At 47.2% G+C, this 24620-nt stretch overlaps 1 protein-coding gene across 4 annotated transcripts in view; it reads left to right on the top strand.

Annotated features, from left to right (window-relative positions):
- Positions 1 to 24620, top strand: part of LOC139543175 (filamin-A-like) — an 80124-nt gene that overhangs the window by 39400 nt on the left and 16104 nt on the right. For all 4 annotated transcript variants that reach the window (XM_071349435.1, XM_071349433.1, XM_071349434.1 and 1 more), the window contains exons 13-28: positions 2677 to 2873; positions 5270 to 5383; positions 13144 to 13287; positions 13397 to 13520; positions 15153 to 15313; positions 15456 to 15546; positions 15720 to 16007; positions 16935 to 17047; positions 17192 to 17341; positions 17508 to 17826; positions 18375 to 18548; positions 19365 to 19527; positions 20052 to 20212; positions 22529 to 22696; positions 22769 to 22892; positions 24274 to 24430. In XM_071349435.1, the coding sequence (XP_071205536.1) occupies positions 2677 to 2873; positions 5270 to 5383; positions 13144 to 13287; positions 13397 to 13520; positions 15153 to 15313; positions 15456 to 15546; positions 15720 to 16007; positions 16935 to 17047; positions 17192 to 17341; positions 17508 to 17826; positions 18375 to 18548; positions 19365 to 19527; positions 20052 to 20212; positions 22529 to 22696; positions 22769 to 22892; positions 24274 to 24430 (2648 nt within the window). The remainder of the gene's footprint in view (positions 1 to 2676; positions 2874 to 5269; positions 5384 to 13143; positions 13288 to 13396; positions 13521 to 15152; positions 15314 to 15455; positions 15547 to 15719; positions 16008 to 16934; positions 17048 to 17191; positions 17342 to 17507; positions 17827 to 18374; positions 18549 to 19364; positions 19528 to 20051; positions 20213 to 22528; positions 22697 to 22768; positions 22893 to 24273; positions 24431 to 24620) is intronic.

The raw sequence follows: 24620 nt of genomic DNA, 5'->3' as shown, positions 1-24620 counted from the left end.
TAAAATTGTAGACCTGCACAAGGCTGGGATGGGCTACAGGACAATAGGCAAGCAGCTTGGTGAGAAGGAAACAACTGTTGGCGCAATTATTAGAAAATGGAAGAAGTTCAAGATGACGGTCAATCACCCTCGGTCTGGGGCTCCATGCAAGATTTCACCTCGTGGGGCATCAATGATCATGAGGAAGGTGAGGGATCAGCCCAGAACTACACGGCAGGACCTGGTCAATGACCTGAAGAGAGCTGGGACCACAGTCTCAAAGAAAACCATTAGTAACACACTACGCCGTCATGGATTAAAATCCTGCAGCGCACGCAAGGTCCCCCTGCTTAAGCCAGTGCATGTCCAGGCCTGTCTGAAGTTTGCCAATGACCATCTGGATGATCCAGAGGAGGAATGGGAGAAGGTCATGTGGTCTGATGAGACAAAAATAGAGCTTTTTGGTCTAACTCCACTCGCCGTGTTTGGAGGAAGAAGAAGTATGAGTACAACCCCAAGAACACCATCCCAACCGTGAAGCATGGAGGTGGAAACATCATTCTTTGGGGATGCTTTTCTGCAAAGGGGACAGGACGACTGCACCGTATTGAGGGGAGGATGGATGGGGCCATGTATCGCGAGATATTGGCCAACAACCTCCTTCCCTCAGTAAGAGCATTGAAGATGGGTCGTGGCTGGGTCTTCCAGCATGACAACGACACGAAGCACACAGCCATGGCAACTAAGGAGTGGCTCCGTAAGACGCATCTCAAGGTCCTGGAGTGGCCTAGCCAGTCTCCAGACCTGAACCCAATAGAAAATCTTTGGAGGGAGCTGAAAGTCCGTATTGCCCAGCGACAGCCCCGAAACCTGAAGGATCTGGAGAAGATCTGTAGGGAGGAGTGGGCCAAAATCCCTGCTGCAGTGTGTGCAAACCTAGTCAAGAACTACAGGAAACGTATGATCTCTGTAATTGCAAACAAAGGTTTCTGTACCAAATATTAAGTACTGCTTTTCTGATGTATCAAATACTTATGTCATGCAATAAAATGCAAATTAATTACTTAAAAATCATACAATGTGATTTTCTGGATTTTTGTTTTAGATTCCGTCTCTCACAGTTGAAGTGTACCTATGATAAAAATTACAGACCTCTACATGCTTTGTAAGTAGGAAAACCTGCAAAATCGGCAGTGTATCAAATACTTGTTCTCCCCACTGTATATATATTTGTAAAAATGACAATTACAACAATACTGAATTAACTTTTATTTTAACTTAATATAATAAATCTTTATTTTTATAAATAATGAAACATGCTCAATTTGGTTTAAATAATGCAAAAACAAAGTGTTGGAGAAGAAAGTAAAAGTGCAATATGTGCCATGTAAAAAAGCTAACGTTTAAGTTCCTTGCTCAGAACATGAGAACATATGAAAGCTGATGGTTCAATATTCCCAGTTAAGAAGTTTTAGGTTGTAGTTATAGGAATTGACGTGTCGACTATTTCTCTCTCTACCATTTGTATTTCATATACCTTTGACTATTGGATCTTCTAATAGGTAGTTTAGTCTTGCCAGACTAATCTCAGGAGTTGATAGGCTTGAAGTCATTAACAGCGCTGTGTTTCAAGCATTGCTGTTTGAATGAATGCTTACGAGCCTGCTGCTGCCTACCACCGCTCAGTCAGACTGCTCTATCAAATCATAGACTTAATTATAACATAATAACACACAGAAATACGAGCCTTAGGTCATTAATATGGTCGAATCCGGAAACTATCATCTCGAAAACAAGAAGTTTATTCTTTCAGTGAAATCTGGAACCCTTCCGTATTTTATCTAACGGGTGGCATCCATATGTCTAAATATAGCTGTTACATTGCACAACCTTCGACGTTATGTCATAATTCTGGCAAATTAATTCGCAACGAGCCAGGCGGCCCAAACTATTGCATATACCCTGACTCTGCGTGCAATGAATGCAAGAAGTGACACAATTTCCCTAGTTAATATTGCCTGCTAACATGAATTTCTTAACTAAATATGCAGGTTTAAAAATATATATACTTTTGTATTGATTTTAAGGCATTGATGTTTATGGTTAGGTACATTCTGCAACGATTGTGCTTTTGTTAAATCATCACCCGTTTGGCGACGTAGGCTGTGATTCTATGATAAATTAACAGGCACCGCATTGATTATATGCAACGCAGGACAAGCTAGATAACTACACGCGGTTGATGATATTACTAGGTTAACTAGTGATTATGTGAAGATTGATTTTTTGTTGTTGTAAGTTTAATGCTAGCTAGCAACTTACCTTGGCTCCTTGCTGCACTCGCGTAACAGGTGGTCAGCCTGCCACTCAGTTTCCTCGCGGAATGCAATGTAATTGGCATCCAAAAATGCCAATTACCGATTGTTACGAAAACTTGAACTTGGCCCTGATTAATCGATTGACCTCTAGCTCTTAACCGTTAACGTAATTCTAACCTTAACCCTAAACCCCCTAGAAATAGGATTTGACCTTGTGGGGACTAACAAAATGTCCCCAGTTGGTCAAATTTTTGTAAGTTTACTATTCTTGTGGGAACTTCTGGTCCCCACTAGAAGAGGTAAACACGCCCCCCCCCCTCCCCCTCCCACACACACAGACCCTGCGTGTCCTCATCAGAAGGTGTGTGTGTGTGTCCAGGTTTCTCGGTGGAGGGTCCGTCCCAGGCGAAGATCGAGTGTGATGATAAGGGCGACGGGTCATGTGACGTGCGGTACTGGCCAATGGAAGCAGGAGAGTACGCGGTGCATGTGCTCTGTAACAACGAGGACATCCAGCACTCTCCCTTCATGGCTGAAATCACTGCTGCTCTAAACAAGGACTATTACCCTGATAAGGTATGTTAAATCACTGCTGCTCCAAACAAGGACTATTACCCTGATAAGGTGTGTTAAATCACTGCTGCTCCAAACAAGGACTATTACCCTGATAAGGTATGTTAAATCACTGCTGCTCCAAACAAGGACTACTAATAAGGTATTTGTACTTATTATGGATCCCCTTTAGTTCCTGCCAAGGCAGCTGCTACTCTTCCTGGGGTTTATTATGGATCCCCTTTAGTTCCTGCCAAGGCAGCTGCTACTCTTCCTGGGGTTTATTATGGATCCCCATTAGTTCCTGCCAAGGCAGCAGCTACTCTTCCTGGGGTTTATTATGGATCCCCTTTAGTTCCTGCCAAGGCAGCTGCTACTCTTCCTGGGGGTTTATTATGGATCCCCATTAGTTCCTGCCAAGGCAGCAGCTACTCTTCCTGGGGTTTATTATGGATCCCCTTTAGTTCCTGCCAAGGCAGCAGCTACTCTTCCTGGGGTTTATTATGGATCCCCATTAGTTCCTGCCAAGGCAGCTGCTACTCTTCCTGGGGGTTTATTATGGATCCCCATTAGTTCCTGCCAAGGCAGCAGCTACTCTTCCTGGGGTTTATTATGGATCCACATTAGTTCCTGCCAAGGCAGCAGCTACTCTTCCTGGGGTTTATTATGGATCCCCATTAGTTCCTGCCAAGGCAGCAGCTACTCTTCCTGGGGTTTATTAGGGGTCCCCATTAGTTCCTGCCAAGGCAGCAGCTACTCTTCCTGGGATCCCACAAGATGAAGGCAGTTTGTACAATTTTAAAAACATGACAATACATTCATAGGTTTCACAACACACTGTGTTCCCTCAGGCCCCTACTCCACCACTAACACATCTACAGTACTAAATCTGTGTGTGTAGTTCGTATGTTATTGTGTGTGTCTGTGCCTGTTTGTTGCTTCACAGTCCCTGCTGTTCCATAAGGTGTATTTAAATCTGATTATACTGCTGCATCAGTTACCTGATGTGGAATAGAGTTCCATGTAGTCATGGCTCTATGTAGTACTGTGCGTCTCCCATAGTCTGTTCTGGACTTGGGGACTGGTGTGTGTGTGTGTGTTAAGATAATAAAGTCCTCTTCATATTCTAAATGTTGAAACGTGGTGGGCCCCAGGGGTGGGCCCCGGTTATAGAGCCCCAGGGGTGGGCCCCGGTTATAGCGCCCCGGGGGTGGGCCCCGGTTATAGCGCCCCGGGGGTGGGCCCCGGTTATAGCGCCCCGGGGGTGGGCCCCGGTTATAGCGCCCCGGGGGTGGGCCCCGGTTATAGCGCCCAGGGGGTGGGCCCCGGTTATAGCGCCCCAGGGGTGGGCCCCGGTTATAGCGCCCCAGGGGTGGGCCCCAGGGGGTGGGCCCCGGTTATAGCGCCCCAGGGGTGGGCCCCAGGGGGTGGGCCCCGGTTATAGCGCCCCAGGGGTGGGCCCCAGGGGGTGGGCCCCGGTTATAGCGCCCAGGGGGTGGGCCCCGGTTATAGCGCCCAGGGGGTGGGCCCCGGTTATAGCGCCCCAGGGGGTGGGCCCCGGTTATAGCGCCCCAGGGGGTGGGCCCCGGTTATAGCGCCCCAGGGGGTGGGCCCCGGTTATAGCGCCCCAGGGGGTGGGCCCCGGTTATAGCGCCCCAGGGGGTGCGCCCCGGTTATAGCGCCCCAGGGGGTGGGCCCCGGTTATAGCGCCCCAGGGGGTGCGCCCCGGTTATAGCGCCCCAGGGGGTGGGCCCCGGTTATAGCGCCCCGGGGGTGGGCCCCGGTTATAGCGCCCAGGGGGTGGGCCCCGGTTATAGCGCCCAGGGGGTGGGCCCCGGTTATAGCGCCCAGGGGGTGGGCCCCGGTTATAGCGCCCAGGGGGTGGGCCCCGGTTATAGCGCCCAGGGGGTGGGCCCCGGTTATAGCGCCCCAGGGGTGGGCCCCGGTTATAGCGCCCCAGGGGTGGGCCCCAGGGGGTGGGCCCCGGTTATAGCGCCCCAGGGGTGGGCCCCAGGGGGTGGGCCCCGGTTATAGCGCCCAGGGGGTGGGCCCCGGTTATAGCGCCCAGGGGGTGGGCCCCGGTTATAGCGCCCCAGGGGGTGGGCCCCGGTTATAGCGCCCCAGGGGGTGGGCCCCGGTTATAGCGCCCCAGGGGGTGGGCCCCGGTTATAGCGCCCCGGGGGTGGGCCCCGGTTATAGCGCCCAGGGGGTGGGCCCCGGTTATAGCGCCCAGGGGGTGGGCCCCGGTTATAGCGCCCCAGGGGTGGGCCCCGGGGGGTGGGCCCCGGTTATAGCGCCCAGGGGGTAGTTAACCCTTCAGTGGCTCTCATCTCACCAGATTCTCTGTCTAACCCGGGTTTTGAACCGGCAGCCCTCCAGTTGCTAACCTGTGTTTGATACGCTCGCTTTGTTGTGTACAGGTGAAGGCGTATGGTCCAGGACTACAGAGCAGTGGTCTTGCTGTGGGGAAACCCACTGAGTTCACCGTCGATGCCAAGCTGGGAGGGAATGCTGCCCTCAAGATCCTGGCACAGGTACGTGTATATAGTAGATGACACACTGGGGTTGATTTAACGTACGCAGCTGTACGTGTGAGGTGTACGGTAGTGTACGTGTGAGGTGTATGTCATTGTATTCTCTGAAGGACAGGCCAAACCAACTGATGAGTGAGGCACAGTCTGTTTAACAATGATACTACGGGTCTCTCTCTTGACATGGCAAGTTCATTATTACTTACATTGTCAAAGTATACATATTAAAAATATAAATAAATGGTGGGACCAACAGCAATAATAGTAGTATTGGACATGGGATTACCATTAACAATATTGAGAACAACAATACATTAAAGCAATGGTAGTAGACCAGTCTCAACCTGACTGAGAAGACACATGACCTGGTAGTAGACCAGTCTCAACCTGACTGAGAAGACACATGACCAGGTAGTAGACCAGTCTCAACCTGACTGAGAAGACACATGACCAGGTAGTAGACCAGTCTCAACCTGACTGAGAAGACACATGACCAGGTAGTAGACCAGTCTCAACCTGACTGAGAAGACACATGACCTGGTAGTAGACCAGTCTCAACCTGACTGAGAAGACACATGACCAGGTAGTAGACCAGTCTCAACCTGACTGAGAAGACACATGACCAGGTAGTAGACCAGTCTCAACCTGACTGAGAAGACACATGACCAGGTAGTAGACCAGTCTCAACCTGACTGAGAAGACACATGACCAGGTAGTAGACCAGTCTCAACCTGACTGAGAAGACACATGACCAGGTAGTAGACCAGTCTCAACCTGACTGAGAAGACACATGACCAGGTAGTAGACCAGTCTCAACCTGACTGAGAAGACACATGACCTGGTAGTAGACCAGTCTCAACCTGACTGAGAAGACACATGACCAGGTAGTAGACCAGTCTCAACCTGACTGAGAAGACACATGACATGGTATGAAAGACAAAACTAAATGGGAAATATTATTGACATAACATTGCACTTTTCACTGGCTGTGCCTCAGGTTGTGGCAGGAGGACACATTTGGCTTTTCATCCAATAAATATTGGATTTTTGTTCATCTTTTGTTTCAAATTCTTTTAATTTAATTATAATTTTGGGAAAGAAATATTCTTAGGTTTGAGTGTAATAGGAAATGCAGCTCTGTCTCTACCTCTCCCCTGGAGCAGAGTGAGCACAGCCTGTCCTCTCTGGGCAGCCAGGTTTGTCTGTGATGACCGGTCTCTATAGCCAGACTGTCCTCTCTGGGCAGCCAGACTGTCCTCTCTGGGCAGCCAGACTGTCCTCTCTGGGCAGCCAGACTGTCCTCTCTGGGCAGCCAGACTGTCCTCTCTGGGCAGCCAGACTGTCCTCTCTGGGCAGCCAGACTGTCCTCTCTGGGCAGCCAGGTTTGTCTGTGACGACCGGTCCAGGCTCTATAGCCAGTGTTTTCCTCAGTTTTCTACCAGTCACAATGGTCAGATAGTCTGCCACCATGTACTGTCTGTTTAGAGACAAATAGCATTGAAGTTTTCTTAGATTTTTTTGTGGTGTCTTTCCAATAGGTGATACATTTTTCTTTTTGTTTTATGATGATTTGGTTGGGCCAGATTTTCTGAGTGCTGTCTTGAGGCTCTATGGGGTTGGTTTGGGTTGGTGAACTGAGCCTCAGAACCAGCTGGCTGAGGGGACTCTTCTCTAGTTTCATCTCTTGACATTGTAGAGCTGTGTGATGGAATGTTTTGGGGTCACTTGTTTTTAGATGGTTGTAAAATTTGATGGCTCTTTGTTTTCTATTCGAATGAGGAGGGGGTATTGGCCCAATTCTGCTCTACATGTGTTATTTGGAGTTTCTTTGCACTTGCAATTACATTTACATTTACATTTAAGTCATTTAGCAGACGCTCTTATCCAGAGCGACTTACAAATCGGAAAGTTCATACATATTCATCCTGGTCCCCCCGTGGGGAATGAACCCACAACCCTGGCGTTGCAAGCGCCATGCTCTACCAACTGAGCCACACGGGACCGCAATACAGTCTTGCAAAACTCTGCATGCAGTATTTCGATTGGATGTTTGTCCCATTTGGTAAATTCATTATTAGACAGTGGACCCCATATAGAGCAACTGGTTCTATAACTGTTTGGAACATTTTTAGCCCGATTCTAATTGGAATTTCAATTTCAATGTTCCTTTTAATGGCATAGAATGCTCTTGCTTTGTCTCAGCTCATTCACAGCCATGTGAAAGCTACCGGGGTTGCTGATATTTAGTCCTAGATATGTGTAGTTTTTGGTGTGTTCAAATAGAATTTATATTTGTCATCCTGATTTTGGTATATCATTATATTAGTTTTTTTTTTTAGGTTAACGGTCAGAGCCCAGGTCTGACAGAACCTGTGAAGACGATCTAGGTGCTGCTGTAACCCCTCTTTAGTGGGAGACAACAGCACCAGGTCATCTGCGTACAGCAGACACTTGATTTCAGTGTTGTGTAGGGTGATACCAGGTGCTGCCGATTCTTCTAATGTTTTTGCCAATTCATTAATGTAGGTGTTAAATAATGTTGGACTTATTGGGCAGCCCTGTTTCACTCCCCGCCCCTGAGAGAAGAAGTCTGTTTGCTTGTTGCCAATTTTAACCACACATTTGTTTTTAGTGTACATTTATTTAATAACATATGTTTTCCCTCCAATACCACTTTCTATTAGTTTATAAAAAAAGACCTTTGTGCCAAATTGAATCAAATGCTTTCTTGAAATCTACAAAACGAGTAGATTTGGCCTTTAAGGTTTACTTGTTTGTCAATTAGTTTGGAGGGTGTAAATGTGGTCTTTTGTACGATACATTTTTAGAAATCCAATCTGGCTTCTGCTCAGGACGTTGTGTTTGTCAAGGAAATGATGTAGTCTGCTATTTATAATACTGCAGAGAATTTTCCCCAAGTTGCTGTTAATGCAAATTCCTATAATTATTTGGGTCAAATTTGTCTCCATTTTTATATATTGGTGTGATCAATCCCTGGTTCCAAATATCGGGGAAAATACCTGCAGTGAGGATAATGTTGAAGAGTTTGAGTATAGCCAATTTGAATTTGTGGTCTGTATATTTGATCATTTCATTTAAAATACCATCAGCACCACAGGCTTTTTGGGTTGGAGAGTGCATAGTTTTTCCAATAATTTGTCTTTTGTAATTGGGGTATCCACAGGATTCTGATAGTCTTTGACTGCTGATTCAAGGATTTGTAATTTTTCTTGTATATCTTGTTGTTCTGGGCTCTTTGTTATATTGCTGTAGAGGTTTGCAGAGTGATTTCTCCACATATCCCCATTTTGGATAGCCAATTCCTCATGATGAGGTTTGTTTAATTTATTCCAATTCTCCCAGAAGTGGTTTGATTCTATGGATTCCTCAATTCCATCCAGCTGATTTCTAATGTGCTGTTCCTTTTTTGTTCTTAGGGTGTGTTTGTATTGCTTCAGTGTTTCCCCATATTGAAGGTGTACATTTTTGTTGTCTGGTTCTGTGTTTTTGATTAGATATATTTCTCAATGACTTTCTTCGATTTTTGCAATCCTTATCAAACCATTTTTCATTATCTGTTATTTTTGGTTTGCTCTTATGCTTCTTTAGATTAGCCAAGGAGGCTAATTTGTCAAATATAAAGGTTATGTTCCAAATGGCCAAATTTACACCTTAGGATGCTGTTAAGGCTAAAAAGTTGTCCAGGAGAGATTGTATTTTTTGGGCTACTAATTGCTTTTTGGTAGATGTCTGTACTGTTTGCGCTCCATCTATAGGCCTGTTTTAGTACCATGTAATTTATTGGGCCGTGATGCTTCATGGTTGTGTTCTGCTCTTCTCAGATTCACTGTGGGCTGACTGTGAAGGCTCTGAGAGACTCTGGGTTTAGGTCGGTGAGGAAGTAGTCTACAGTGCTGCTGCCAAGGGATGAGCTGTAGGTGTACCTACCAAAAGAGTCCCCTCTCAGCCTGCCATTGACTATGTACAGACCCAGTGTTCGACAGAGCTTCACGAGCTGTACTCCATTTTTGTTTTTCACTTTGTCATAGTTGTTTCTGTGGGGGTATGTGGGGAGGGAAAGGTTATTGCTTCCTGGTAGGTGTTTATCCCCATGACTGTTAATAGTGTCTTGTTCTTCTGTTGTTCTAGCATTCAGGTCTCCACAGACCAGTACGTTGCCTTGGGCCTGAAAGTGACTAATCTCCCTCTCTAGAATGGAGAAGCTCTCTTCGTTGAAGTAGGGTGACTCTGAGGGGGGAATGTATGTGGCACAGAGGAAGACGTTTTTATCTGTCAAGATAGCCTCCTTGTTGATTTTTAACCAGATAAAGAATTCTCCTGTTTTGATCAATTCGATTGAATTAATTAGTTCAGATTTATACCATATTAGCATTCATTCCCCCTGAGTCTCTGCCCTGTTTGATTCCTTTTAATTTAGTGGGTGGTAGGATTATCTCCCTATAACCTAGTGGACAGCCAGTGGAAACATCACCTCTGCACCATGTTTCCTGTAGTACTACAATATCAACATCATCCAGTTCTTTCAGGAAGTCTGGGTTTCTGCTCTTTAGCCCAAAAGCAGAGGACTTCAATCCTTGTAAATTCCAACATGCAACGTAAAATGATTTCATAACTTTTTTTTCTTTACCTTCAAAATGAGACAAACGCTCACAATCCAACAATAACTATTAAAATTGGATTAAGATAGCATTTGTGTCATGCCACTTGGGTGGATGTAGTGTGAGGATGGTGGAGTTCTTGTGCTCATCTTACCATGACCCTCGGCCTATCACATGTGAGCATCCATGACCCTCGGCCTATCACATGTGACCATAGTAGACTCGGCATGTGTTTAGTGTCACTCATTTGGTTGGTGGGCACTGGGCCAGTTGCTCCTCTCACAGCCTGTGCGTAGCTCTGCCTGCTGGGCTGTGGGTCTGCGATGGGGGGTGGTAGGCCTTGTCTCGGTGGGTCTGAAGCTGGGGTGGTCTGCGCTGGCTGTGGTGGGCATGGAGGTTGGTCGTGGCTGGGGGGTCCAGGTCCGGGCTGTGATCTCGGAGGGGTGGAGATTGCTCCGCTCTTCCTGGGTGGAGAGGTCGGGCTGCGGTTTAAAGCGACGTCCTTGAGAGTCTTGGCAAGGATGGGGACTGTCTCCCTGTACAGGTGAACATGGTCATAGAGACAGTCCAGATCGACGGTGGGCCAGGTGTACATTGGGTCGCAGGGCACAGTCCCGGGATAGGCTGGCGTTTATTCTTTGGATTGTGGCAGGGTGGAAGTCCCTCCTCTGTAGAAGGGTTGACACTATGATTCTTGAGTTGGGGAAGATTGCGGAGGCCTTCTCAATCACTCCCCGTAGTGAAGTCGCCACCCTCTCCTGCTGAGCACGCAGGTCGTTGCTTCTGGTATGTATGATTATGTGGCTTGGCGACCCGAGATGGGCCTTATCAAGCAGCTCCATGGCACTCTGCGTTGTTGGGCATCACACCTTTCTCCTTTTGTGTCTAGGGAAAATGTTCTTCTCCTGAACAAACTTCCCATTTAGAGTCCATCAATCTGACGATGTCAGCCAGTGTTTCTTCTGGACTGGAGGGGGCAGAGGGGGGGCTGGTGGGTGTTGGAGCCTCTGTCAGTGGGAGGCTGTTCTGTGAGCTGGGGAGGAGGTATGCAGCAGGCAGGGCTGGGGACGCCTGGCTGGGGAAGCCTGGCTGGTTGAGGTGGGCTCCTCTGCTGTGTGAGGACAGGGCTGGGGAAGCCTGGCTGGTTGAGGTGGACTCTTCTGTGTGAGGGCAGGGCTGGGGAAGCCTGGCTGGTTGAGCTGGGCTCCTCTGCTGTGTGAGGACAGGGCTGGGGAAGCCTGGCTGGTTGAGCTGGGCTCCTCTGCTGTGTGAGGACAGGGCTGGGGAAGCCTGGCTGGTTGAGCTGGGCTCCTCTGCTGTGTGAGGACAGGGCTGGGGAAGCCTGGCTGGTTGAGGTGGACTCTTCTGTGTGAGGGCAGGGCTGGGGAAGCCTGGCTGGTTGAGCTGGGCTCCTCTGCTGTGTGAGGACAGGGCTGGGGAAGCCTGGCTGGTTGAGCTGGGCTCCTCTGCTGTGTGAGGACAGGTCATAGAGTGGTGATCTATCTGCTCCTGCAGCCTGTCCGCTGTTCTCTTTCTCTCCTGCAGCTCCTCTCTTAGTGTGGTCAGCTCCTTATTGCTGCTCTGCCTGTCTTTTTGGAGCTCTCTCACCTCCTGTGTTAGATCAGCCAGCTCTCTCACCTCCTGTGTTAGATCAGCCAGCTCTCTCACCTCCTGTGTTAGATCAGCCAGCTCTCTCACCTCCTGTGTTAGATCAGCCAGCTCTCTCACCTCCTGTGTTAGATCAGCCAGCTCTCTCACCTCCTGTGTTAGATCAGCCAGCTCTCTCACCTCCTGTGTTAGATCAGCCAGCTCTCTCACCTCCTGTGTTAGATCAGCCAGCTCTCTCACCTCCTGTGTTAGATCAGCCAGCTCTCTCACCTCCTGTGTTAGATCAGCCAGCTCTCTCTTGAGTCCGTCTCTCTCTTGCTGAACCTCTTTCAGCTGTGTTTCAAGGCTGCTGTCCTGCTCTGTCCTCACCTTGGTTAGGAGCTCCTCTAAGGCGTGGTTGTCTGGTTGCTGTTTGCTCACGCTCTCCCTGAGCAGGACCACCTCCCCCTCCAGTTTGGTGAACTCATCCCTCATGGCAGCCATGGTGGTGAGGAGGGCCTGAGCCTGCTCTGCACGGAGGGGGTCGCTCTCCTGGGGCGTGTCCTCCACTATGGTGGGAAGAGAGGTGCTGGATGTGCCTTTTTGGGTGGGGAGGGTAGGGGTGAGGGTGGTGCTGGTGGAGTTTGTCTTGTGGGAGGGCATGTCACTGGTGTTCTTCTCTCTCTCCGCTCTCTCCTTAATGGTCTGAAAGTCTGTTTCAAACAGCCTAATGTTACCTTGCACCATGACAGTCAGTCTTGTAGAGGTTGCTTGTTATCATGGTGCTGTTAGGGTCGTCTGTCTCTTTGATTTTCAGCTTCCACCCATTACAGATTCCCTCTTTCTTTATGGATGGGTAGTGAGAGCACACTGCTGAGCGGTCAGTGAGAAACATGAGATTACTCACGTCACCGTTTTTGTAGAGGTCTGCAAAAAGGGTTTCTGGCCTCCCCTTTAGTAGTTTCTGTTTAAAAGCTTTCCTCGTTGTGTCATTGTTGGCCTCTTTAGGGTAGAGAATGGATTCAGTGCTGAGGGGGAGTGGGGACATGGTGCCTGTGGGCTCTGCTACTACTGCTGCTCTGGCCTGCTGCCCTGTTGCCATAGCAACCTGTTTGCCTGTCTGCTGCTGTTGCTAGCTAGCTCTAATTTAGTGCAAAAAGAGTGACAAATCTTTACACAAAAAAACAGAAGATATGTTTAAAGTTAGTCCGTGCTCCTTTTTGGTTTACTCACTCAGTTTGGTCGTTTGATGTAGTTGTATTAACTGCCCTTGCTAGGTTTGTTCTAGCTCGTTTCTTCTGGCTAGATTGTTATTCTGCTGGCTAGGTCTTTGTTGTGTAGCTAGCTAGCTAGAGTCAAAACTTCTTAACTTGAGGCGCAAAGTTACTTTTTTTTTCTATTCTGAATGAATAGAGTTGTTGTTCATCACTTCTTGTCTGGAATTACTTTTCGATTAGAGTGTTTATCTCATTCTAAAAACAAAAAAATATGAATTCTATCAGGAGCTCATGTTGAGTGTTTTTCTCTCTCTGTCTCTGTCTGTCTCATTCCCTCTAGGATGGTGAGGGTACCCCAGTAGATGTCCAGGTGAAGGATAACGGTAATGGAACGTACACCTGCAGTTACACCCCCAAGAAACCCCTCAAACACACCGTCATGGCGTCCTGGGGCGGGGTCAACATACCGGACAGTCCCTTCAGGGTGAGCACCCAAACAGAAGAAACGTTGAATGGGGACTTCAGCTTCACATACACACTTACCTCTATAACCCCAACACACACTTCCTGACTGTTTTCTCGTGTGTGTGTAGATGAGTATCGGGGCAGGCTGCCACCCTAACAAGGTGAAGGTGTCAGGTCCTGGTGTGGCTAAAACAGGGCTGAAGGCTTTTGAACCAACATTCTTCACTGTGGACTGTGCTGAGGCAGGACAAGGTAAGACCTTTACACTACACCAGCCCCATTCTGATTCCCTTCTTCCCCAAGTGTCTTTCACCTTTCACTCCTCATGGATTTAAAATGAATAAACTGGTGTCTGACGTGGAAGCACCCTGTACTACTCGGAGTAGTGCTCAGAGAATGCGCTGACCAGCTGGCAAGTGTCTTCACTGACATTTTCAACCTCTCCCTCACCCAGTCTGTAATACCAACATGTTTCAAGCAGACCACCAGAGTCCCTGTGCCCAAGAACACTAAGGTAATCTGTCTAAATGACTACCGACCCGTAGCACTCACGTCTGTAGCCATGAAATGCTTTGAAAGGCTGGTCATGGCTCACATCAACACCATTATCCCAGACATCCTGGACCCGCTCCAATTCTCAAATTGCCCCAACAGATTCACAGATGACCTGATCTCTATTGTACTCAACACTGCCCTTTCCCACCTGGACAAAAGGAACACACACAGTACCACTCAAAAGTTTGGACACCTACTCATTCAAGTATTTTTCTTAATTGTTTACTATTTTCTACATTGTAGAATAATAGTGAAGTCATCAAAAGTGTAGAATAACACATATGGAAGGGAGGTGACCAAGAACCCCATGGTCACTCTGAAGGTTGGGAGAACCTTCCAGAAGGACAACCATCTCTGCAGCACTCCACTAATCAGGCCTTTATGGGTAGTGGCCAGATAGAAGCCACTCCTCAGTAAAAGGCACATGACAGCCCACTTGGAGTTTTTTGTCAATGCCAACCATCACATCCGGAGGAAACCTGGCACCATCCCTACGGTGAAGCATGGTGGTGGCAGCATCATGCTGTGGGGATGTTTTTCAGCGGCTGGGACTGCAAGACTAGTCAGGTTCGAGGGAAAGATGAACGGAGCAAAGTACAGCGAGATCCTTGATGAAAACCTGCTCAGGACCTCAGACTGGAGCGATGGTTCACCTTCCAACAGGACAACGACTGTAAACACACAGCCAAGACAACGCAGGAGTGGCTTCGGGACAAGTCTCAATGTCCTTGAGTGGCACAGCCAGAGCCTGGAGTCGAACCCGATCTAACATCTCTGGAGAGATCTGAAAATAGCTGTGCAGCGACGCTCCTCATCCAACCTGACAGAGCTTGAGAGGATCTGCAGAGAAGAATGGGAGAAACTCCCCAAATACAGGTGTGCCAAGCTTGTAACGTCATACCCAAGAAGACTCAACGCTGTAATCACTGCCAAAGGTGCTTCAACAAAGTACTGAGTAAAGGGTCTAAATACTTATGTGATTTGTTTTATTTTTAGCAAAACATTCTAAAAACCTACTTTAGCTTTGTCATTATGGGGTATTGTGTGTAGATTGAGAAACTATTTAATCCGTTTTAGGAAAAAGTCTGTAACATAATTAATCTGGATAAATTTAAGAGGTCTGAATACTTTCCGAATGCACTGTGAAAGCATGTCAAACATTATTCCTCCGAACGAAGGTCCTGTGTGAGAATGATCTGAATCCCAAAATACTTTCTGCATACGCTAAATCGCCCCGCTGTCGTGGAATTGCCCCACTGTCCTCCGGTGCGATCCCACTTGTATCTTTGCCATGTCATTGTACAGCTGATATTTGTGTGTGCCCCCCAGGTGACATCAGTATAGGTATAAAGTGCTCTCCGGGTGTAGTGGGACCGGCGGAGGCAGACATCGACTTCGACATCATCAGGAACGACAACGACACGTTTACCGTTAAATACACCCCGCCAGGCGCTGGTAGCTACACCATCATGGTGCTGTTCGCTGACCAGGTGGGTAGTGTGTGTGTACAGTAGTGTGGCTAACCCATCATGGTGGTAGGAATGTCTCTTTCCTCTCTGCATTCCAGTTTTCCAGCTCCTGTTAATATGTTGATGACTTGTTCCTTGATAGTGTGACCTCTCTGTGTTCCAGACCATTCCCATGACTCCTATCAGGATCAAAGTTGACCCGTCACATGACGCCAGCAAGGTCAAGGCCGAGGGACCTGGGCTCAACCGCAGTGGTGAGACACTCACACATGCTTAACACGCTCTCACACACACCCGGTTTTAAAGTGAAAAGTTGAGGCTGTTTAAAAGCTATGAAAGACAGGAAGTTAAAGTTCGCCTTCACATACACGCTACCAATAATGAATATTTATTGGTTTCCTCCCTCTCACGCCTACCCGCCCTCCAGGTGTGGAGTTGACCAAGCCGACCCACTTCACAGTAAACACCAAGGCCGCAGGCAAAGCCAAGCTGGACGCTGTGTTCTCCGGCCCGGCTAAAGGAGAGGCTGTTAAGGACTTTGAGATCATTAACAACCATGACAACACCCACACGGTCAAGTACACCCCCGTCCAGCAGGGGCCTCTGGGAGTGGCCGTCACCTACGGAGGAGATTCTATTCCCAAGAGCCCCTTCTCCATCCCTGTGGCTCCAAGCCTCGACCTCAGCAAGATACAAGTTGATGGACTGGGAGACAGTATGTACAAGAACCACTACAGTATATAGTATAGATAGTGATATAGGATCTATAGTGCTGTAGTATAGATAGTGATATAATATCTGGTGTGTGTGTATATATATATATATATATATATATATATATATTAGTATCTATACAGTACCGTTCAAAAGTTTGGGGTCACTTAGTGTCTTTTGTTGTTGAAAGAAAAGCAATTTTTTTGGTCCATTTTTAAAATAACATCAAATTGATCAGAAACACAGTGTAGACATTGCTAATGTTGTAAATTAATATTGTAGCTGGAAGCGGATGATTTGTAATGGAGGCCTATGTAGATATTCCAGAGGCCCATTATCAGCAACCATCACTCCTGTGGTCCAATGACACGTTGTGTTAGCTAATCCAAGTTTATCATTTTAAAAAGCTAATTGATCATTAGAAAACCCTTTTGCAATTATGTTAGCACAGCTGAAAGTTGCCAGTTTGCTCTGTTCTGTGAAGGGAGTAGTACACAGCGTTGTACGAGATCTTCAGTTTCTTGGCAATTTCTCGCATGGAGTAGCCTTCATTTCTCAGAACAAGAACAGATTGACGAGTTTCAGAAGAAAGGTCTTTGTTTCTGGCCATTTTGAGCCTGTAATCGAACCCACAAATGCTGATGCTCCAGATACTCAACTAGTCTAAAGAAGGCCAGTTTTATTGCTTCTTTAATCAGAACAACAGATTTCAGCTGTGCTAACATAACTACAAAAGGGTTTTCTAATGATCAATTAGCCTTTTAAAATGACAAACTTGGATTAGCTGACACAACGTGCCATTGGAACACAGGAGTGATGGTTGCTGATAAAGGGCCTCTGTACGCCATTGGAATTTTTGAGCGACTTAGTCATTGCGTTCAAGTTTTAATAGTGTCTAAGCATTCTCTCTTCCTGTATCTGTCTGTAGAGATAACAGTGGGTAAGGACCAGGAAGTGACCGTGAAGTCCAAGGGTGCAGGAGGTCAGGGGAAGGTGGGAGCTAAGGTTACAGGGCCTTCTGGGAAACCTGTCACCTGCAAGGTACTGAGCTTGATTGATTTTGATCTGTTTAAAACAGTTATTTATCCTAATTCTATGTTCATTGTTCAACACTTTGGCCTCAAACTAATTATTAAATGTGCTAAACAAATGAACGTGTTCTTGTTATTTAATGTAATTATTCAGGTGGAAGCGGGGCTTAAACCAGAGACCAGTCAGGTGAAGTTCATCCCTCGAGAGGCTGGGCCATACCAGGTGGAGCTGACCTATGACAGCGCTCCCATCCCAGGATCCCCTTTCAAACCCACTGCCTACCCCCCCACTGATGCCACCAAGGTAAACATGACCTCTAAACGCTTGACCTCTAACCCTAGTTCAAATGACTTGATATTTGACGAGACCTTTATTATGAAAACAAATCAAAGTTTATTTGTCATATGCACACGATACAGCATAGTGTTCACAGTACAATTAAATACTTCCTGTGCCCCTCCCCTGTCAGGTGAAGTGTTCTGGCCCAGGGTTGGAGCATGCCAAGGTGGGAGAGACTGGGGAGTTTGTGGTGGACTGTACCAACGCGGGTCCAGCTGAGCTGACCATAGAGATCATCAGTGACAGCGGGACAGAGGCAGAGGTCCACATCCAGGATAACGGAGACGGAACCTACACCATCACCTACATCCCCCTGTACCCCGGCTCCTACACCCTCACCATCCGCTACGGGGGGCAGGATGTACCCAACTTCCCCGCCCGCCTCACAGTGGAGCCGGCCGTCGACGCCAGTGGAATCCGCGTGTTCGGACCGGGAGTGGAGGGCAAAGGTCAGAGTTCGTTCTTGCCGTGTGTTCTAGGCGTCAAGGTTGTTTATACATTTTTTATTTCAATTCGGTTTTCTATTTTTATTTTAAGTTTTAGTTTATTTTCAGACTTGATTTGTTAGTTTTATACATACTACTTTAATTTAAAAAATATATTATTTAGTTTTAGAGTTTGGGACAGAAAGTATGGTGCCCTTTGGCGATCTCCCTAGTGTATTTCTTCCCTGTTAGCTAGTGAGATGCTCAAGCTAGGCCTATTTGAAACATCGCTGTCTCCTGGCAGCATTTACCTGCCAGATTTAGAAGCTTGAAAACCACATAAAGGAAATATATAAGCATTAGCTTTTTGCCAAAAGTTTAGGAGAAAAAAACTCTAACTAAACACAATTCATGATGGTTGTTTTGGATTCAAAGATAATGGTTTTAGTTTTTCAAATGGGGTTGTTTATTATTTCAGTTTACTAAATTGTTTTTTTCATGAATAGTTTTAATTTGATATAATAACCTTTCTAGGCGTGTTCTGTGTTCATAGCCTGTGTTCTGTGTTCTAGGCGTGTTCCGCGAGGCGACCACAGACTTCACGGTAGATGCCAGAGCTCTGAACCAGACGGGAGGGAACCACATCAAGACGGTGATCCAGAACCCATCTGGCGCCGTTACCGATGCTGTCATCACCGACCGCTGTGACGGAACCTACAACGTAGAGTACACTCCCTACGAAGAGGGTGAGTTAGTGCCATCTGCTTGCCATTAGGTGTAGTGACCATGATATATACATACTGTCCACACTCTGTATCCAGACACCATGATGTGTGTGTTGTCCAGAATCAGTGATCATGTACACTACTAACAAGAATAGACTAGACTAACAAGAATAAACTTGGATAAGAGCGTCTGCTAAATGACTTAAATGTAAATGTAGACTGACAAGTTTCAGAAGAAAGGTCTTTGTTTCTGGCCATTTTGAGCCTGTAATCGAACTCACAAATGCTGATGCTCCAGATACTCAACTAGTCTAAAGAAGGCCAGTTTTATTGCTTCTTTAATCAGAACAGCAGTTTTCAGCTTTGCAATTATGTTAGCACAAGATGATAAAAAATTAATGATCAATTAGCCTTTTAAAATGATAAACTTGGATTAACTAACACAGCGTGTCATTGGAACACAGGAGTGATGGTTGCTGATAATTTTTATTTTTTTATTTATTTTTTATTTCACCTTTATTTAACCAGGTAGGCTAGTTGAGAACAAGTTCTCATTTGCAACTGCGACCTGGCCAAGATAAATGGTAATGTAATAATGTAGATATTCCATAAGAAATCTGCCGTTTCCAGCTATAATAGTCATTTATAACATTAACAATGTCTACACTGTATTTCTGATCAATTTGAATGGACAAAAAATTTGCTTTTCTTTCAAAAACAAGGACAATTCTAAGTGACCCCAAACTTTTGAACAGTAGTGTATATTTAATGTCCAGGTCCCCCCAATGTAGAGATTATCTATATTGTAACTCTATATGATAACTCTGTTTTGTCCAGGTCCCCACAGTGTAAAGGTGGCGTACGATGAGTCTCCAGTTCCCAAAAGTCCGTTCCGTGTGGCAGTGACGGAGGGTTGTGACCCGGGGCGTGTACGTGCACATGGACCTGGCTTGGACAGTGGCATCACCAACAAGGCCAACAAGTTCACTGTGGAAACCCGGTACGACAGGCACACACTAACCCACATTGAGGATAAAAAGCTGTGTGTGATGGTAGTGCACATAAAAATACCTTTTTTTAGTTTGAATTCCCATCTACCAAATAAAAAAAATACAAGTTAAGTGGGTTTCCAACGCATTTTGGTTGGTTTTGTCACTAAAGTGTTGGGTTATATAGCGAATGGGTTCACTGGTCTTGGCACATGCGCTCTAGCCAATAGCTCACAGATAGTGACATTATGATGGACAAGAGAGCAAGATAATTTTTATTTGTCAAACGATCAATCCCACAGCATGATGGTTATTATATCAACACCTCCATTTCTCACATTGCTCATTTTACCAACACAAAAATATTCCATCTTGTCTAGCATATTTTCTAGGGAACATTTTGGAAAGTTTACCGAAGAATTTGCAGTTTCCATCAGGCCTGTTGAGACTTTTTTTTTTTTTTTGTCCGACATGTACTTTACTCGTATGAAAACCTGGTTAGTATGCTGATCTCTCTGTGTCTCTCTGTCTGTAGTGGTGCGGGAACAGGAGGTCTGGGTCTGGCTGTAGAGGGCCCATCGGAGGCTAAGATGTCCTGCACCGACAACAAAGATGGCAGCTGCAGTGTAGAGTACATTCCCTACGAGGCTGGAACATATAACCTCAACATCACCTACGGAGGACAGCCCATCGCTGGTACGAATACACACACGCATGCTGGTACTTTGTATTGTGCATTTTTAAATGGTGAAGCTAGCTAGTGATCTTCCCAATCTCAAATCAAACTGTGTCACATGCGCCGAATACAACAAGAGTAGACTTTACCGTGAAACGCTTACTTACAAGCCCTTAACCAACAGTGCAGTTCAAGAAGAAAATATTTACCAAGTAGACTAAAATAAAAAGTAACACAAGAATAACGAGGCTATATACAGGGGGCACTGGTACCGAGTCAGTGTACAGGCTAGTAGAGGTAATCTGTACATGTAGGTGGGGGTAAAGTGACTGCATAGGTAACAAACAGCAAGTAGCAGCGGGAGACGAAAGGTAGTGAGGGTGGTCGTAAATTGTCCGGTGGCGATTTTTATGAATTGTTCAGCAGTCTTGTGGCTTGGGGGTAGAAGCTGTTGAGGAGCCTTTTGGTCCTAGACTTGGTGCTCTGGAACCGCTTGACATTCGTGAAATTCTCAGACAATTTCAAGAGCTTTCCTCTGACACTGCTTATTATATAGGTCCTGGATGGCAGGAAGCTTGGCCCCAGTGATGTACTGGGCTGCTCGCACTACCCTCTGTAGTGCCTTACGGTCAGATGCCGAGCAGTTGCCATACCAGGCGGTGATGCAACCGGTCAGTATACTCTCGATGGTGCAGCTGTGGAACCTTTTGAGGATCTGAGGACCCATGCCAAATCTTTTTAGTCTCCTGAGGGGGAAAAGGTTATGTTGTGCCCTCTTCATGACTGTCTTGGTATGTTTGGACCGTGATAGATTGTTGGTGATGTGGACACCAAGGAACTTGAAATCTCGACCCGCTCCACTTCAGCCCCGTCGATGTTAATGGGGGCCTGTTCGGCCCTCCTTTTCCTGTAGTTCACGATCGGCTCCTTAGTCTTGCTCACATTGAGAAAGAGGTTGTCTCATCATTGTTGGTGATCAGGCCTACCACTGTGTCGTCAGCAAACTTAATGATGGTGTTGGAGTCATGTTTGGCCATGGAGGGGACTAAGTACACCCCTGAGGGGCCCCAGTGTTGTTGCCTACTCTTACCACCTGGGGGTGTCTCGTCAGGAAGTCCAGGATCCAGTTTCAGAGGGAGGTGTTTAGTCCAAGGGTCCTTAGATTAGTGATGAGCTTTGAGGGCACTATGGTGTTGAATGCTGAGCTGTAGTCGATGAACAGCATTCTCACATAGGTGTTCCTTTTGTACAGGTGAGAAAGGGCAATGTGTTGTGATTGCGTCATCTGTGGATCTGTTGGGGCGAATTGGAGTGGGTCTAGGGTGTCCGGGAGGATGCTGTTGATGTGAACCATGAGGATGCTGTTGATGTGAACCATGACCAGCCTTTCAAAGCACTTCATGGCTACCGACGTGAGTGCCACGAGGCGGTAATCATTTAGACAGGTTACCTTCGCTTTCTTGGGCACAGGGACTATGGTGGTCTGCTTGAAACTTGTAGGTATTAGACTCGGACAGGGAGAGGTTGAAAATGTACACGTCCTGGTAATCCGTCTGGCGGCTTTGTTAATGTTGACCTGTTTTAAAGGTTTTGTTCACATCGGCTACCGAGAGCGTAATCACAGTCATCCAGAACAGCTGGTTCTCTCGTGCATGCTTCAGTGTTGCTTGCCTCGAAGCGAGCATGAAGGGCGTTTAGCTCATCTGGTAGGCTCGCGTCACTGGGCAGCTCGCGTCTGGGGTTCCCTTTGTAGTCCTTAATAGTTTTCCAGCCCTGCCACATCTGACCAGCGTCAGAGCCGGTGTAGTAGGATTCAATCTCAATCCTGTATTGACGTTTTGCTTGTTTGATGGTTCGTCTGAGGGCGTAGCAGGTTGTCTTATAAGCGTCTGGATTAGTCTCCCGCTCCTTGAAGCGGCAGCTTTAGCTCGATGCGGATGTTGCCTGTAATCCATGGCTTCTGGTTGGGATATGTGCGTACAGTCACTGTGGAGACGATGTCATCGATGCACTTATTGATGAAGCTGATGACTGAGGTGGTGTACTCCTCAATGCCATTAGATGAATCCCAGAACATATTCCTGTCTGTGCTAGCAAAACAGTCCTGTAGTGTAGCATCCGCGTCATCTGACCATATTGAGCGAGTCACTGGTACTTCCTGCTTTAGTTTTTGCTTGTAAGCAGGGATCAGGAGGATAGAATTATGGTCAGATTTGCCAAATGTGTTCTGGGATAATAAAGAACTAGTACAACATACACTAAACCCACATTTGACCTCTCTCTCGGTCTCCCCTCTTTCTTCCCCCTCTCTCCCCCATCTCTTGCTCTGTCTTTAGGCAGTCCATTCCAGGTTCCTGTCAGTGACACTGTGGACAGTTCTAAGGTGAAGTGCCAGGGGGTGGGGCTTGGAACCAACGTGCGTGCCAACATTCCACAGGCCTTCACCGTGGACGCCTCTAAAGCAGGAGTTGCACCTCTGCAAGTCAGAGTACAAGGACCCAAAGGTGTGTGCCAGCCCTCTCTTTGATTCTAGAACGTTTGGTTCCTGTGTCCAACTCTGGTTTGTCTGTGTGTAGGTGTAGTGGAGCCAGTAGAGTTGGTGGATAATGGAGACCAGACTCACACCGTGAACTACACCCCGACCAGAGAGGGACCTTACTCTATCAATGTGCTGTACGCTGACCAAGAGATCCCACGCAGGTAACACACACACCGCACCACACACCGCACCACGTACCGCACCACGTACCGCACCACACACCGCACCACACACCGCACCACACACCGCACCACACACCGCACCACACACCGCACCACACACCGCACCACACACCGCACCACACACCGCACCACACACCGCACCACACACCGCACCACACACCGCACCACACACCGCACCACGCACCGCACCACACACCGCACCACACACCGCACCACGTACCGCACCACACACCGCACCACACACCGCACCACACACCGCACCACACACCGCACCACACACCGCACCACGCACCGCACCACACACCGCACCACACACCGCACCACACACCGCACCACACACCGCACCACACACACTCACACACAAGCAGGTAATGCGCACACACTCCTGCAAAGTTCTTGTCACATGCACAGGATATAGGTGTAAACAGCACAGTGAAGTGGTTACTAGCATTGCAGCAATATCAACTACAGCGTGTCCAGATATAATTATTAGATGACTCTTACCCAGACACACTACATTACCCAGACACACTGGTCTAAATTGATGGGTCATGTGAAAAATGTAATCACCCCCAGCCACATCTATCTAAGTGGATGGGTCACTATTGTCTAGACCCGTTCATGTAATACAATAGATGGCTGTAATCACCTCCAGACACACCTAGCTAAGTGGATGGGTCACTATTGTCTAGATATGTTCATTAAATACAATAGATGACTGTAGTCACCCCCAGACACACCTGGCTAATTTGATGGGTCATGTAGTAATCCAGCCGACGTGGGGTCTTTTTGTTTAGACATGTAGCTAGCTAGCTAAACAATGAACCGGCATAATCCCAACTACTACCAATACAAGCGTCGTAGCTGTAGTGTGAGTCTGCAGGAAGCTAAAGCTAACCAACTAGGTTCAATGTTAGCTATCTAACAGTAGGCTATAACTAGCAATGCAAATGGGTTTCTGATTCAAATGATATTACTACACAGATCATACATTTGCTAACTAACAGTATGCTTTAACAAAGCATTTAAAAACACCTTTCTGACAAAATTAGAAACGTATGTTGAAAATGTAGCTAGACTGTTATCCGTATACATGGATCAACGCTTCACGGCAGACTGGAACCATTTTAACTCCATTTTGTTTGTAGCTGCATCTTATTTTAGCCCCCAAAAAACACATTTTGATAAATGTATCTTCAAACACCGCTCCTGTGAAGTAGTGACGTGTGACATGCGCCTAGTTTCCTGAAACGAGTCACATATAGACATGGGTTACACACACACACACACACACACACACTACACATTTCTGTGAAAAATGGGGGGGGTTTCAGCTTCACAAAGTTCTGCTACTCTCCAGTCCCTACAAGGTGAAAGTGTTGCCTACCCATGATGCCAGCAAGGTGCGTGCCAGCGGCCCTGGTCTCAACACCACCGGAGTGCCCGCCTCTCTGCCTGTCGAGTTCACCATCGACGCCAAGGATGCAGGAGAGGGACTGCTCGCCGTGCAGATCACTGTGAGTTTAGTTAACAAACCAATCTGCTATGTCAAGGGGTACATAGCCTGTCTGCAGATCACTGTGAGTCCTGTTAACAGACCAATCAGTCTACTCCCACTATGTCTGGGTGGTCCGTGGCCCGTCTGGGTGGTCCGTGGCCCGTCTGGGTGGTCCGTGGCCCGTCTGGGTGGTCCGTGGCCCGTCTGGG

The sequence above is a fragment of the Salvelinus alpinus genome, chromosome 17 (genome assembly GCF_045679555.1).
Source record: "Salvelinus alpinus chromosome 17, SLU_Salpinus.1, whole genome shotgun sequence".
NCBI lineage: Eukaryota > Metazoa > Chordata > Actinopteri > Salmoniformes > Salmonidae > Salvelinus > Salvelinus alpinus.
This window is presented reverse-complemented; position numbering and strand designations above follow the sequence as displayed.